Below are 16,577 nucleotides of genomic sequence, written 5' to 3' on the forward strand. Positions count from 1 at the left end.
TTGAAGACTCGAGAGTTTAAGCAGTTTGCCCGCTACCTCAGAGCTGACAAATGCAGAGCCAGAATTCAGTCAGGTGTTTGTCCTGTTGTCACTTTTTGTTTCTACAGCTCACCTTTACTCACATGTTATTGCTGCTTCGTAAATCTCTGCAGCTTGCATTCTTTGAGAGTATTTGGAAGCAGGAAAACTACACGCTCCATTCCTGTAATTCTCTAAGTAGTATTTTCTGTGGAAACATTGTTATGGGCTATTCCTCTTAATCTAAAATTATAAGGCAGAAACCGGAAGATTAATACATGGTTTACATAAAACTTGGGCACAGGTTTCCTAAATATATTTGTCATTAAATGAAATCTACCTTGGCTGGGTAATTTGCCTTTTTACTCCAGTCCCATTTCATGTGAGCATTTTGGCAAAGTTCAAAAACTTAGACTGTCAACCTTTATGGACCCTCGAAATTTCCAGTAGGTCCAAATCCCTGGATTTGTGGATCTGGTAAACAATATTGCTGATAGTCTCATGCTGTATTAAAATTTCATACCACTTTTCTTCCATTTGGGTTGAATTGGATTATCATGTAAATACATTTAAATTCCTTTCAAAGAAATGTAAACTGACCACCATATATTTCTGCTAGCATTTTTAATATCTAAGTAATAAATATTGGAAATGGTTCAAATGTTGCTCAGTGTTATCAATGCATGACGCAGTGAAATAAATAAATGACTCCATTAATATGCAAAGCTTGGAAGCTACCAGTGGAATCCATCTCAAAACTGCAAGCTAAATGCCCTGAGATGCTTCATTTTGATTCTCAGGTGTAAAACAACCCAGGAAGATAGTTGCTGGGTGTCCCACTGGAAAATCTCAGAAATTACTTGATAATCTTCAAACTGTTCTTCAAAGTACTGATGAGTCTCTGAAGGAATTTTAGTCTCCTTAAACAGTAGCTTTGCTGTTTTGGACAGCTAGTAAAAGTAAGCCTTTGTGGTTATGATGCTTTGAGGGCCGGGGATTTAGCTCAGTGGTTCCGCCACCTGCCTCACAAGCACAAAGTCCCGAGTTTGATCCCCAGTACCAAATATAATAATAATAATAATAATAATAATAATAATAATAATATGCTTTGAATAATAAAGCCAAGCGGAGTCTCTTGAGTTTCTTAGAAAGAGGGCTCTGCACAGAGTAAAGAGAGAGAGACAACAGAAGGAGGAAAGGAAGGGAAGAGGGTAGGCAGAATCGTTATTAATGACAACAGCCTGGATCTAGGTGGTCTCAGGGAAGCCTCGGAAGACCCTTTGTTGAAACTCAGCCGTCCGCCTTGCTTAGGCACGGCTTCCTACGCCTCCCAGTGAACAACAGAGAAACATCACCAAAACACTTCGGTCCTCTCTTCTACTTTATTCAAACAGGTTGAACTTTGCAGTGCTCTTCCTGACAACCGGAAGGTCTGTTTTCATGCTCCCAATATAGCGTAATTTTTTTTTTTTGGTACCGGGGATCGAACTTGGACCTTGCGCTTTCGAGACAGGCAGCGGAACCACTGAGCTAAATCCCCGGCCATAGCGTAATTTAAATTCAACCCAAATTCTCTTCCAAGAGCTACCAAAGCAAAGGAGGGAAAGAAAGCAAATTAGAACCTTAAACTGGCCAAGTACCTAACAAATACCAAGCGGAAACAATGAAAAAGCAGTTCAAAATCCCTGTGTCCAAGAGGGCGCTGAAGAAAGTCCTGTATTTTCTGGAAGTGGGAAAGGGCCATGCATGACTCGGTGTTCATTCAGCTTTTGCCTGAAAAGCTATTTTGTTCATTTGTTTTTTGGGGTTTTGCCACTCAAGCTTCCCTGTAGGCCAACTCGTGCAGCCTAAGCTACGTTGTCCAGAACCCTCGGGATGTGCTTGCTCGGGAAGGGCTCCTAGGCCGCAGCTGAACGAAATTCCGGAGTCAGAAGCTCTGCGTGTGCGGGGAAGCCCGGCAGACCTCGAACCTAGGGAGTCAGTTTCTCTTTCTTACCCTTCTCAAGCCCACTGGGCCTAGAGGAAAGAAAAACCACTTTCCATGCTAATGGTCTAAATTTTCTCTAGAGGACAAACTGGTGCTTGTCTGCCTTTGCAGTAAGAACCTAGGTGACTCCCACAACAAGGACATAGGACCAGCAGATACCACTTCTTGCCGTCCTAACCAATCGGGAAACACCGAGGATCAAGGCTCCACCCCACGTCACGCTCTGTAGATGCTGCTTTGGGACAAGGAAAGACAGGAACCCCAGCTCTGACCGTTGATGGTCCCAGTAAAGACTTCCCCTGTGTAGAGCAGCACCAAGCATGAAAAGAGAACTGTTGACCTTGAGAATGAGTAGGACCCACAAGCAATCTTAGCCGAGGTTTAGCAACCTCCCCTTACCCAAGCTTTTCCCATCGTGCTGAATCTGACGCGTCATAACTTCCTAGTAGATGCTTGGTAATGGTTTGCTGATTGAGCCACACCTGCTCTCTACCTCCTCAGGGGCAGTGAGATGGGAAGTAGATTAGGTGCAGAGCAGAGCCCGGCATCGAACCCTGGCTCTGTAAGCTGTGGTGCCACGACCCAAGCAGGAGTCTCAGGGCTTCCGTCTCCTCACCTGTAAAATCAGGAAAACAATTCATCTGCTATCATAAGGTTTTGAAGTGATGACTGATCGTGCAGATTAGTATCTCATTGTGCAGTGCCTGACACTTAGTCCTCCGCTAACAATTTGCCCCCGTAAATAATAACTTTAGTCCTCTCTAATAAGATGAGTGCCATATCTCAGAAAACCAAGCACATAATATTAATCCAACCAAATGTATCTGAGCACCTTCGATGCTGTGGATTCATGTGCTCAGCTAAGAGAATGGCCAAGGTGACAGCAGTACCTCTGGGAGGAGATGTTAAGCAGTGGCCAAATACTCAGGGATTAGACCTGAATCAGTATCCCTGATGAGAACTGAGTGATTCACTGTCAGATTCATCATGCATCAAGAGCAGGGCATTACTAAATGCAGAGTTAAAACCACAGTCCCTGGGACTGGTCTGAATTTGTCTCTGTCAATTAGCTTAGAGCAGTGATGTTCAAAGCCCAGCATTTCTCTGAACCACACAAGAGGCTCGTTAAAACAGAGATTGCTAGTGGGTACAGTGGTGCTGCAAGCCTGTAATTCCAGCATCCTGGGAGGCTGAGACAGGAATATTGCCAATTTGAGCCCAGCCTGGACAGTTTAGTGACTTAATGAGAACCTGTTAAAAATAAAAAATAAAAGAGCTGAGGATGTGGCCTGGCTTTAATCTTCAGTACTGGAAAAAAAAAAAAACCAGATTGCAGCATCCCAACCCCAGAGTTTCCGACCTGGTGAACCTGGGGGGACTGTCAAAATTTGCTTTTCTAACAAGTCCCCAGGTGAGGCTGGTGCTGATACTTTCAAACTCATTAGCTCAGTGTGGGATCCAGAGAACCAAAGGTGAGAATTCCACTCCATCCAGCCCTGTCCTGGATGCCCCTGGATAGAGGGCACAGTAAAGGATGGAAAACAGAAAGCTCACTGTAACTCACATTCCTACTAGGGAAAAATACAACGAAGCACCTGCCACCTCGATGGTGCTCCTGAAAGCTGCCTAACACTTCCATTCAGGTGTTTATTCAGAGTGATCCACCACCTCCTGATTCCAGCATTCATATCTGCATCATTTATTTACTCCAGAGACGTCTGACCCCATATTTAGGATGTTTGTTGTTCTTTTGGGAGCCCAACATTGAATTTCATCGGGCTTGTTTGCACATTTGGGAATCCATATATGTCATGAGTACAGTCATACACTTCCGGTTGTTCCATCACTTGTCTTGAGCCGGAATCTCAAGAATGAATGACTGGGGTCGTCCATGGCAGAATTCCCTTGCATTCACTGAATTCTCTGTGCTTGTGGTAGCTGAAAAGCTATTATCTGTTTATTGTTTTAGTCAGTGAAAGGGGATGGAGGGATCACGCACTCGGAAGAAATAAATGGGAAAGACTCCAACAACCAAGTAAGTGACCTTGAGCCCTATCTGGTGGTGGGTTTGGCTTGCGTGATCTCACTCCTTCTGGTCTCATTTTTAACGCAACCCTCAGCCATTGCTGATTCATGAAACATCTCCAGATTAAGCACCTGCTGTATCCCAGGCCTATATCGGGCTCTGCAGACATCCACATGAACACATTAGAGTTTATCCCCTTCTGTGCTTGCTTCAGCAGCACATATACTAGAGTTTATCCCCTTCACACAAGCTCCTCCCTCTTCTCCATGGGCAAAATTCCTTCTCTGTCCTTAAAGAGACCTTCCCTACCCACCAGTCATCGCTACATCTTGTGTTTATTTTTGCTTCCTGGCACTTATCATAAATAGTAATAATTCATTGTCTGCTAGCTGCCTATCTTGCCTGCCCCTTCCGACCCTGGTTGGAAGGTCTATGGAGAAGACAATCTCATCTGGTTTCCTGTACACAGTGCCCACTACATCATAGGGGCTGTTTCTAGAATAGATGAGTGAAGCGCATAGAGTCACAGAGTCCATTTTCATAACTTCTCTATTCTAAAGATACAAGGCTATGACAGTTTTATAACTATGTGTTCCTTTTCCATGGGATCGTGCACAACACCTTACTTTATAATGTGCACTCTTTTCAAACTTAAATATATACGTTTAACAAAAAAGTGATTAAGGGCCAGGGATTTAGCTCAGTGGTTCCGGTGCCTGCCTCACAAGCGCAAGGTCCCAAGTTCGATCCCCGGTACAAAAAAAAAAAGTAATTAAATGTTCTTCTATTAATTTCAGCAATGTAGAGAAGCTCTTAGGACTCAGACAGCCAGGGTTCCAGTCCTGAATCAGCCATTTTTTTAGGTTTGTGACTAACTCTCCCGGGGCCTCAGTTTCCTCATCTATATGATGGGAGCAAGGAAAAGTTCACTCACAGGATGTCATACTTAGGTGAATCAGTGTGTCATGCATGAGCACATTCCCGGTACCGAGGGCTCAGTAAATAAGTTAGTGGCTGTATTAGTCAGCCTGGGCTGCTATAACAAGATGCCGTGATCGGGTGGCTTAAGCAACTGAAATTTATTGTTCTGGAAGCTGGACGGGCTTTGATCACAGTGCCAACAGGGTTCTGTCCCTGGTGAGGGCTCTTCCTGGCTTGCAGGTGGCTGCCTATTGCTCTGCCTTCATATGGCAGAGGGCGGGAGGGAGGGAGAGAAAAAGAGAAAAAAAGAGATAGGGAAGAGAGGGATAGAGGGTGAGCATTCAGATGACTCTTTTTTTTTTTCTACCGGGAATTGAACTCAGGACCTTGAGCTTGCAAGGCAGGCACAGTGCTACTGAGCTAAATCCCCGGCCCATGATGCCTCTTACAATGACTCTGATTAATCCTTTTGGATCAGAGTCCCACGCTCATGACCTCACTTAATTTTAATTCCTTCTTTATTCCAAATACAATCACTTTGGTGGTTAGGGCTTCAACATAGCAATTTGAGAATTCAATTCGGGCCGTCACAGTGTCTGTCTGTTACTGTCTGCTGCTGTGAGGGCTCTGCCATCCTACGAAGTTGCTCATCTCACACACACACACCACACATGCATGGCAATGACAACTCCAATACTTTATAGTATTTCTATTTCCATACCAATCCATTTATTCTACGTATGATTTTTCCTGCTTTCAGTTTTTTTCTTTTTTAACTTGTACCTGTGCCTGGCCCCCAAGCCTATTCTCTAGACCACTGTGAAAGCAAATTTTCCAGGGCTGGAGTGTAGCTCAGGGGTTGAGCACTTTCTTAGCATGGACGAGGCCCTGGGTTCCATCCCCAGCACCAGAACCCCTTCCCAAGGTGATGACCTTGGAAACAGGAGAAACTCGCTGTCTGCTTTGTCTGGAATCCTAGATGAAACAGCCAATAATTGAGGTATTTCTAACCCTGGCATAAAGCCTGAAAGCCTGAAGGAGCTGGGAACCTCATTCTCCTCCTCTCACCTGGAGGTGTATGAGAGCCCCTGGGAGAGCTCTGCCTCCCGCCCTGAGATCTGATGCCCTCTCTGAGACAGAACAGATGCTTAGTTTGATTTGGGTGCAGGGACTGGACACCCATGCTTCTTCGCGATTCGTCCTCTTAGAGCTATAAAAGGCTTAGTTGGTGGAGCTCCAGGCACGCCTAGCCTCAGGTGGCTTCTAGAGTCTCCATCAAAGGGGAAGTGCTCATGGCCTCCCTGAGACTTCCGGCCAGCACTGCAGGGTTCCAGAGGGCTCCCGAAGAAGGATGGTCCTAGAAGGTTCTGATGACTCAGGGGTGTGAGGTTTGATAGAAGCCTGAGACAGAGTCAGGCCCCGAGCCAGTGTTTCAGATCATCTGCATTCAGTGACAAAGCAATCCCACAAGGAGGCAGCCAACTCTGGTCTTCAGGAGTGGTTTTCTAAGCCATGATCAAGCAAGGGAAGCCTGTAACCCCAGAACGCTGGGAGGCTGAGGCAGGAGAATTACCACTCCCAGCCCAGCCTAGGTGATTTAGTGACTTAGCAAGACTCTGTCTCAAATTTTTTTTAAATGTGAAAAGGGTTGGGGATGTGGTTCAGTACAGAATCCCCGGATTCAACTCCCAATGCCAAAAAGACAAAGCAAAAATAAAAACAACCAAAGCCTGTGATGCCAAGAGCCTGCTTCTTCCCAGAAGGAAGGAAAGGCACCTGCGCAGGCAGTAGAGGGCCAGGAGGGGCAGGAGGGGCAGGGACCGAGCAGCGCAGGGCTCAGCACCAGACTCGCTCAACAGCAACTGCTGGTGTCTCTCACGCGCGGGCAGCACTGGGACACACACGGTGCTTGGGGGACCCGCTGGTGAGGTCAAGGTGCTCATTAGGCCAGAGTGGGCAGCTCGTCCTGCTGGACACAGAACTGTCACTTCCATGCCCTGGAGTCTCCTCCCTCCAGAACAAACCAAAACAAGTGGCTCCCCAGAGGCCGGCATCTCCCCGGCACCTCTGGCTTGCAGCTCTGTTCAGCCCTCTGTGCACTGGAGGAAGCGGGGTGGGGGACACAGTGTATCCCAGGCCCCACAGCAAGGACGCAGCTGGGTTCCTCGGGCTCCAGGCCCCTCTAGACCTTAACATCTGCCAGGCCTGCGCAGTGTGGGACTTGCAAGGGGACCACTGGGCTCTGAGCTCTGGAGGACCGGTGAAGAGACTTCCTCAGCCCTGCGCTGCTTGCGACACCTGTGCAGCTGCACTCAGCCTTTGCTGCAGCTCCAGCAGCTGCGCTCTGGCCCACTCGGGGAGACTTCTGTCCTGGGGGCTGCGGCCTGTGGCTCTATAGGGCCTGGAGTCTCCTCTGTTTCCACTGCTTTCCTCTCTTTCCTTCTGTTTCCTCTCCACTTCTTTCCAAGGCCCGTGCCAGGCTCACAGATGCCTTCTCCGTCAAAGCTGCTCGGGGGACCATACACAACTTCCCAAGCCAAATGCTGTGAGTCTATGTTCCGTGGGTCAAATTGTGGCCCATAGAGTGCTCAGGCTCCAGTCATCTTCTGGGACCAGGACTTTATTTTTATTTTTTTTTTTTTTGTACTGGGGAATGAACTCAGGTCCTTGCGCTTGCAAGGCAGCTGCAGTACCACTGAGCTAAATCCCTGGCCCTAGGCCTTTAAAAGTTTTGAAGACAATATTTTAAAGCTGACGTATTTTCCATTTTTAAAAAATTTAATTTCAAGGCCTCACTGAAAAGACAGCAGATCTGAGCGCCCCAAGGCCACAGGCTGCACAGTGTGTCCTGGCTGTGACCTGAGCAGCTGCTGGCCCCTCAGAGGACATGCGTGACATTCAGCCTGCCGAGTCCTCCTCCCCTCCGGTTTGTCTCCCAGCACCAGAAACAGCATTGCGTGGACTGCTGTTTTTCTCACAAATTTTGCCTGGACCTACATGCTGGGGAAATAAGATCTCTGTGTGATTATTTTTACCTCAGTCCTCCTTCTTGTTTTTACATGATCTCTCTGATCATGTAAGTTCAAATAAACTATGACAAAAGGCTTTCTACTTCCTAACAGAATTAATCTGATTCAGTTCGATTTGATTCGATTCGATTTTTGGATCTGTAGCTCTACACCATACCCTACCCTTCCTGAATTTTTTGTTTTATATTCTCATCCCTCTCAATAATAGGAACCAAGTAGAAGGACTTGTTTTGACATACACATTCAAAATTAGATCTAAACCATTCACCTTTTTTAGTTTTTTGCCACCATTTCATGAAGCAAAAGGCCAATTTTACACCAAAAATTTCAGTAGATGTAATCAGGGGAAAAAAAGGGGCATTGCGAGGGGAAAGTCACGTGTTGTCATAAGAGGGAGGAACCCTCTCAAAGCTGGCAGAATCATTTGTGAACTTCTGGAATACGAGATACGGGGGTCACACACACCAGTACCTGCTGTCTCTCCTCGCCACTGCTTGGTTCTGCTCTCTTCTGGGCTAGCTGCCTTGCCGGGCGTACTTTCCCTGAAAACGGTGCTGGTTCTGAAGCTCCAGGCTTACATTACTGCAGCTTTAACGTAAGTGGGAAGGGACTAGGCCTGTCTCTTGATTATTTTACTAAAGCTTTGAGGTTGGCACCACTTTTACATGTGTTGGACTCTCCTGAACCAGTCATAGGCCTCAATCCTGTGCAGTCTTGTGACCGACCAGGCCTGAGTCACATTCTCTTTAGGAGAAGTAGAATTAGTTTGCTTAGAACACATGGAATAGACAGGGGAAAAGGGTGTTTTCCTAAGAAAAATCCAATTTCTAAGACCAAAGGAAGGGGGAAAGACAGCCTGCTGCGAAAGATTAACATCAGTTAATCAATTATTAGATAAATAAATGTCCCCTGCCATGCATGACCTTGCATTGTTTCCTTTTTTTTTCCATTTTACCCATGCCTCATAAAAGCATAGAAACCACCCAGCATTTGAACTTGTCTGCTTTAACACATTTATTCCCCTGTTTTGAGAATTGTCTTACAGCCGCTAAAAATGGACTTTGTTTGAACTTGCCATAGACATCAAACTCCACGGAGAAGGCCCTCACAGCGAAGGCCACTACACCGCCGGAGCCGGAGCCCCTGGGAGCAGCTCAGAAGGGGAAAGAGGGCTCCGCCAAGGACAAGAAGTCAGCAGAGGTGAACAAGCAGAAGGACAACAAGCAGGAAGCCAGAGAGCCTGCCCAGTGTGCAGAGCAGGCCGTGGGCGAGATCAGCGCCCTGCAGAATGGGGACAAGTCGCAGAAGAGACCTGAGAAGCGGCGCCAGTCCCTCGGGGGCTTCCTCAAGGGCCTGGTAGGTGGACTTTTCACCTCTTCCTTGTGACTCTCAGGCGGGCATGTGCTTTCCACCCCTACAAGGTGCAGCTGGCCGGACATCCTGGCCCGCAGCTATTTACTGAGCACCCGCTGGGTGGCAGGCACTGTGCTGGGCACTGAGAGCAGAGAAAGAGAGCCCACTGTTTAGGGGCTCATGGTCAGGTCAGGATGGATGGGACCACCAGGTGCTGAGGACGGGGAGGCGTGACAGCACGCAGGACGCAGGCATGGGGGTGCTGAGGCCTAAGCACCTGTGCTCCACCGTCAGCAAGACAGACTGCAGCAGTCGCATTCCGGCTCCTTCCTAGCCATGAGCCCTCAGCTTCCTCAGAGCCTCAGTTTCCCTGAAAAAGTAAGGCAACAGTAACAACCACAGTTCCCATGTCCCTGGGGAGTGGAATGAATGTGTAATCCACTTGGTCCAGTGTGTGGCGCAGGGTAGGCGCTCCCCACTGAGTGTGGCCGTCCCCGTGACAGATTGTGTGGGCACTCGTGTGCAGGCCTGAATCTGACTCTCGGAAACACTGGGACACGGGCCAACCCTGCCCTCCCCGCACACCCACCGGGAGACCCCTTCCCCTTCCTCATGCTCCCTCCACCCACAGCAGTCTCCTTTCTCTCCCTCCCCAGCACCATCTGCCCCAGTTTTCCCAATTCTGAACGTTTTCCCTCACTGTGGACTCCGTGGCCCACGGCTCTGGGGGTTGGAATTACTACGTGATGGCCAGTGTGTCCAGCCCTCCTCCATGAGTAAACTACGAGACTGTGTGTCCCTGTGAACCAGACAGCTTAGCTGTGCCTAACTCAGGCACACGAGATGAACCAGCCACACGAGATGCTCATGTGACCCTGTGGCACAGCCTGAGACCTAGGGAGCAGTCAGCGTGGGGGAGCCACTGTTACCCTGCCCCACATCACCTCCTCATCATCATCTTCAATTTTCTTCAGTCTTTGCACTCTATATTGCTATACACACACTATAAATATACACTCCACGTGTTACACATACACTAATGCAATGTGCTATTTGACTATCCTATACTATCTACGTATATATTATCCTGTATATATATGCTCTACTGTATTATGCTGCACATGATACATCTATACTATATTATATATACTGTATGATAATGTATTATGTGATCCTGCATTATATTATATTGCATTATATATTATTCACTGCTATATATTATGCTAAACTATATTGTTTACTGCACTACTTTATGTAGTCACTATGTATACTATGTAATGTACTATACTACATATGTGCAGTATATACTGTTATATTTGTATACTAAACAGCACTATATATATATTCTATATATACCATATAATACACAATATCCTGTTATCTGTGGTGTAATGCACTTCATTATACTGTACTACAGCACCTGAATATATGTATACTTTGCTGTGTAAGAGCCTGCACTACATACTTTACTACTGTACCATCACACACTGCATTCTGCTGCCCTACACTGCTCTCTCTGTAGAATGGGGCCAGCAATAAAGTGCATCTCCTGCACACAACAATACAGCTGAACTTCCACTCAGCTTGCTACAGGAAAGAAGGCTCAAGGCTCTGTCCTCCAATTCCACAGCAGAACATCCTGGGAAAGGCGAAACGCTAGGGTGGGACAGAGCAGCACCACCAGGTTTTGGGAGAGCGTCTGTGAGCCAGAAGGGCTGGGGCTGGGGGGGCCAGAGTGACCGCGTGTCTTGATCTTGGTGGTACTCGTAAGACCGTCTTTGTGACCCACACTCATGGAACTATACACAATGGGTTAGTTTAACTCTGCTACATTGCACTGGATGGGGCTGGGGATTTAGCTCAGTGGTTCTGTCGCCTGCCTCACAAGCACGAGGACCCAAGTTCGATCCCCTGTACCAAAAAAAAAAATTTAAAAAATTAAGTTGCACTGGATGGGAAAAGTAAAGCAGCAGCACTAAGGACATCATGGCACCTGCTGCGGAGCACAGGCAGCTCTGGCCCACATCAGGAGCCTGCATCGGCTCCAGCCAGGCCCCGAGGACTCGGCTGCAGGCCCTCTGAGCTTCTGTTCTATGCGGGGGGGGGGGGGGGGGGGGCAGATAATAGGATCGCTTCAGGGAGAACACAGCAGGGTCGTTCGGGGAGAAAATGAGAGCAGGGTGAGCCCGGCAGAGACTGGGTAAGGGCGCAGAAGAGAGCTAGAAGAGGGGAAGGGTCTCACCCTGGGGACCTGCTCAGTGCATCACAAAGCTGAGCTCTGTTTATCTTGCCAACAACTCTCTGAGGTAGGTCTTATCATTCCCGCTTTAAAGATGAAGAAATCAAAGTACAAAGATGTGTCCAAGATTTCACAAAGATAGAAAGTGATATAACAGGGCACTGAACAAGTAGACCATTTCTCCTATCCAGCACTCCTAAATAAAAGGCATTTACTTAGCACAACACCTAGCACTGAATAAGTGCTAAATCAATGACAATCTTTGCTGTCAGCATTGCACGTCTTCAATAGGCTACAACTGCTTTCTGTTTTTTCTCCAGGGACCAAAGCGGATGTCGGATGCTCAAGTGCAAACAGACCCCGTATCCATCGGGCCCCCGGGAAAATCCAAGTAAACAAATCACCAGGTTCTACCACCGAGCTGTCTGCCTGCTCCATCTCCTCCCAAACACACGCTATGTATATATTTTTACTTCTCATTCCCGTCCAATGAAATTCTGCCTACAAATTCAGCCTGAGCTGTTGTATTTTGAGGTGTATTATTTATGTCTCTGGTCCAGTCTTCTGGCAAATCACTGTAAAGATGGGTCAGCAGGTTAACTAGAGAGGCTGGAGGAGCTGACCAGTGCCCAGCAGGGCAGGGCGGAGGCAGAGGGACACGTTTGTGTTAAGTTGTAAAACACGGCAGAGACAAGTAAGTTGCAGAAGAACAGTATCTGCGGGAAAAAATTAAGTTTTGCAGCAGATACACGCTCGGCCTCTCAATCCGAAGAGAGGAGAGGACGCTGTTTAAGTTTACACTTCAAGGCCGGAGCGCCCAGGCTCTGCGTTGGGCGGTTGCCACTTTCCTGGAATGGAATGTGTGAGGCAGGAAAAGGAATGAATAAGCGTTGGTTTTCTAATAGACCCCATAAAGTCATTGATGAGAGAGAAACGATCGACTGCAGAGGGCTTGAAATGATTTGGGAAAGCAATTGCTTTTAAGGCACAGGGACAAGGGCGAGGATTGATTACAATTAAATAAAATAAATTAAATGAAGTTGCAAGTTTATTTTGCAACACAAGGGGGCGCCAAGATCTCCGTTTTTATCCCCTATTCTGCAACCCTAACAAAGATTTGGTCTCCGCGATCTTACATTATTAATGTTTCTCAGATGGCTGAGGGGCTGGCTTCATCTGTTCCGTCTGACACTTACCTCAAGTCTGTCTGTAATTTCTTAATGCTCTCAGGATGTGCTCTGATAAAACCCTCCCCATAACCCCAGTTAATAAAAATTTACAGAATATTATTCAGATACCTGAGTGGTTTTTAATTCTTGTACAGAGGCCTAATTAAGAGTGAGTCTATTAAAATGTAATTCGGAGAAGCACACGTCTGGCTGACAGTCCTGTGTACTCTACCTTTCTCCTTCTGATTTAATAAAAGACATACATTTACTTCGGAAGTATCTTTTGCTTTTCAGCTTTAAAGCAGGTCTCGCCTACTCTGCCCGAGACGGCTCCACCTTCCATAGTATAGAACCAGTGATCCTTCCCTTTGGAAGAGTCTCTTGGACTCTGTGGAAGACTGTTCTCTCCAAAATCCTTCCGGATTTCCTTCCCATGCGTGTGTGCGCGCACACGCACACACACACACGTGTATGTCCGTGTGCACAGGTAACATGTAGAAAAGTGCTATCTTAGGCCAGTTGCTGAGAGCAGAGACCTGGGGACTGGAAGCTGTGTGATGTCAGTTAGAGAAAAGGAAGAAGAGAAAAATAAGGGCCAGGAAGGCTGGGCGAGGGTTGTTCACAGCTGCTACGCAAATCACCCCACAGTCTTGGCTCACCTGGGAGCTGGCCCTGGGCCCTAGCCCTGAGTCATGCTCTACCCCAACAGTGGGCAGCCAGCAAGCTGCTCCCATAAAGCTGAAAGGCTGGGATCACTGAGCAGCTGGAGGAGAGAGTGTGGTCAGTGTCTACTACAGACACAGAGGTGTATTCGTGCACACACTTAGAAACACACCTTCGCATGCATACATGTGAACACGTAAAGGAATGATCAATGTATGCACACACTCATAGTCACTCACAGACACATGCAGTGAACACAGAGCACATACCTGCACGCACACACAGGGCTCACAGGAATCCGTCCTACAAGCAGTCCCTCTCACGTGATCAGAAATAAGCGTTGAAAAGGCTCTCCCGACACAGACTGGTGTACAGGAGCACCCCCTCTGGTAAACAGGCATTTAGAAAATGTGTTTAGAAAAGCCAGGCACCTCTAAGCACCCCGACTCAGAGTGGGAGCCCTTTGCTGCCCGGCCTGCTGGCTGCCTGAGTGGACTGGGTGAGTGCTAAGTTTCAGATGCAGCCTGGAGCTTGTTTCCTTGCAGCCAGGTTTGCTTCTCTGGTTCTCCTAGCCAGGCCTCCAGGTGACTCCTTCTGCACCTCCCCAGACAAGGACCCTCTCCCGCCACTGGGATCTGTACACTTACTTGGGCCCGGATGCAGGAAAACCCTCAGGGAAGCCCTTGGAGGAGGGCGGCTGTCCGTCCACTGCTGCTGTCTTGGGGCAGGGAGCTGATGGAGAAAGTCAGGCAGCTGGCTGTCCCTTTGCCCGCAGACCTCTGAGGGTTGCCTGCAGTGACTGCTGAGGAGCTCCTGGCCCTTGTTCCACTGAGGACGGTGACAGTATAATTTGCAAGTTTCACCTCACTGGGCACAAGGGCTTTTGCCCAGATAGGAAATGTCCAGGTGCAGAAGGGGAGAAGCAGATTGAGCATCTTAGTGGCTCGGGCCAGGTCACTAGGCAGAGGGGACCCCGGCCCCACTCCGGGAAACAAAACACAAAAAGCCTCCTTGCTGAGACTCCGAAAAGCATGCCAGTGGCTTTTATAAATGCTGTCCCCTCCACCTGGACCAAAGAAAAATCTTTTAAATGAAACCACTTGGTTTTGTTCCCCCGCTAAGGCAAGAATATTTAAGGAACCAAGAACTAGAAAATTACTTATTAGGGGAACTCTAAGTCCAGTGGTTGTTTACTCTCGTGCTTTCTCTGTGTGTGTTTTGTTGTTTGTTTTTACTTGACATCGCATTCCCGGTGCCTTTGCAGTAAGTACTAATTTCTACCCCTTGTGCTGAATTAGTGTGGAAAAGAGCAGATACTCCCCTCATGGGCTCAGGAGACCCCTAAGGACACAGGGGCACCCACGGAGGACTAAAATTCCTCCAAACCCCAGTCGATAACCAGGGGAAGAGTCCAAGCCAAACCCCATGCAGCAAAAGACTGCAAGCTACCCTCAAAGAGAAAGAGAAACGAAGGGCTAAGGGAAGGGGCAAAGGTGCCTTCTTGATTCTGATGAGTCACTGACTTATTTACTGCTTTATTTTTAGGTGCTCAGGGAAGTATATCTTCTCCCACGCCAAGAAGAAGTGGCCTTTCCAAGAATGGAGCTAGTGAGCTGGAATGACTGCTACACACACACACACACACACACACACACACACACCCCTAGATCATCCCTGTCTGAGATCAGAGGGGCCCCATTAAATTAGACTCCAAGAGGCCAGAACACACCCCACTGACTATTTCTCAAAGACCCAGGAAAAGAGCAGATTTCTACAGCGGGTTCCTGGCATTGTCGTTTCCTCTGTCACACAATCCCAGGTTGATCCTTGGCCTTCAGAAATAAAGTCAGGGCTGGGGTGCAGCTCGGTGGTGGAATGCTCACCTAGTACTCGTGAGGCCTGGGATCCTTCCCCAGCCTCGCAAAAAACGTAATTAATTAATTAAAATACATTTTAAAAATAAACTCATCTCCACTACCTTCCTCAAATGGAAGGAAAGGGAAGGGAGGCCGATTGCTAAAGCGTCCGCACAGCAAGCTTGGCAGGCTGGAATGAGGCGTGTGGCTGGCAGGAGCTGGTCTGCACCAAAATCATGTAAGGAGGCAATTCTGTGTGGCGAGCAGAGTCAGGCTTCTCCATAGTCACGGTTTTGTTCACTCGATCAGTGAGAATGGAGTGGCACTGTCCCCTTGGAAACTAGGGCTCTGTCAGAAAGAAGGGAAATTACCCACTGAGAAGCAGGCTCTTCAGACCTTAGCTCAGCCCAAGCGGCCAGCCCTCTGCATGAATCTAAGTCCTTAGCTTCTGCCACCTTCCCCAGAAAGCCACTCTGTCCATCCTCCCTGTCCCCTGCCCTCTGACTCACCGTTGCTGGAACAGCCACCATGAGACCTCACAGGACAAAGTGACCACACCCTTCGGTCTATGAAATGCTCTCTGAATGCATTATCTGATTGCAAGCCAGTGCCCCTACCTGAGTTTAACTGCTGCCTTTGTTACACTGCAGTCTGGGGGCTCGGGCAGGCACCTGTGTAGATTTTCCTGTTGCTTCTCAGTTTGGCACTTCTTGGCAAAATGGCCCCAGCTGCACATCCAGTAGTGATTGCCATTGAAGGCACAGGTTCCTTATCCCTCACTAAGCACTTTTCATCTAAATCCCACCACACGGAGGCACTCCAGGAACTGAAGTTCTCCAATCTCTAACCAGGCCCTTTTCCTTGATTGCCCAACTAGGAGATTGCACTAAAGCAGAGTGAAGAGTTTATTTGTTGATTCATTCTAGAAAATAGTCAAGTTTAATGAGGTGACCCAGAACAAAAAAGCCAATCTGGGAAAACCAGTTGTTTCCTGTGACTCCCAGCCCTCCCAACCAAAGATGGTTGCTTGGATTTCCCATTTTTATCTGTTCCACTGAGAAGCTCAAGGAAGGATTTGTGTATTGGCCAAAGACACTTCACCTCTCACCATCCCCACACCCTACTAGAGAAACAGCAACTTAGAGAACCAAGGACTTACCTCTCAGTTCCCTCCCTGAACAGTGCTTTGAGCATGGAGGGTGGTGACTCATAGCAAACACAGTGCAGTGGCTGGTACCTAAAAACAACTTACCAAATGCGAGCTATGCTATCATAGGGAACTCCTAGGTCCAAATACCAGAAAAGCCAACTCAAAT

The 16,577-nt window shown here is 47.8% G+C and overlaps 1 protein-coding gene and 1 long non-coding RNA gene across 10 annotated transcripts in view; one reads left to right on the forward strand and one right to left on the reverse strand.

Moving 5' to 3' along the window:
- Nucleotides 1–12,862, forward strand: part of Bcas1 (brain enriched myelin associated protein 1) — a 99,991-nt gene extending 87,129 nt beyond the window's left edge. For 7 of the 9 annotated variants that reach the window (XM_087197674.1, XM_087197678.1, XM_087197679.1 and 4 more), the window contains 3 exons: nucleotides 3,975–4,040; nucleotides 9,062–9,337; nucleotides 11,894–12,862. In XM_087197674.1, the coding sequence (XP_087053800.1) occupies nucleotides 3,975–4,040; nucleotides 9,062–9,337; nucleotides 11,894–11,968 (417 nt within the window). In that variant the 3' untranslated portion in view covers nucleotides 11,969–12,862. The remainder of the gene's footprint in view (nucleotides 1–3,974; nucleotides 4,041–9,061; nucleotides 9,338–11,893) is intronic. The other 2 variants (XM_087197676.1, XM_087197677.1) reach the window with 1 other exon arrangement.
- LOC147822176 (uncharacterized) lies at nucleotides 8,978–15,360 on the reverse strand. Its single transcript, XR_015446000.1, has 2 exons — nucleotides 14,053–15,360; nucleotides 8,978–9,704 (listed from the first exon to the last, which is right to left on the reverse strand). It is a non-coding gene; the product is annotated as an uncharacterized LOC147822176 (long non-coding RNA).
- Nucleotides 15,361–16,577: the final 1,217 nt, after the last annotated feature.

Source organism: Heterocephalus glaber, unplaced genomic scaffold (genome assembly GCF_053883595.1).
Source record: "Heterocephalus glaber isolate CG9 unplaced genomic scaffold, H.glaber_assembly_v1.0 deba00001673, whole genome shotgun sequence".
NCBI classification, from domain to species: domain Eukaryota; kingdom Metazoa; phylum Chordata; class Mammalia; order Rodentia; family Bathyergidae; genus Heterocephalus; species Heterocephalus glaber.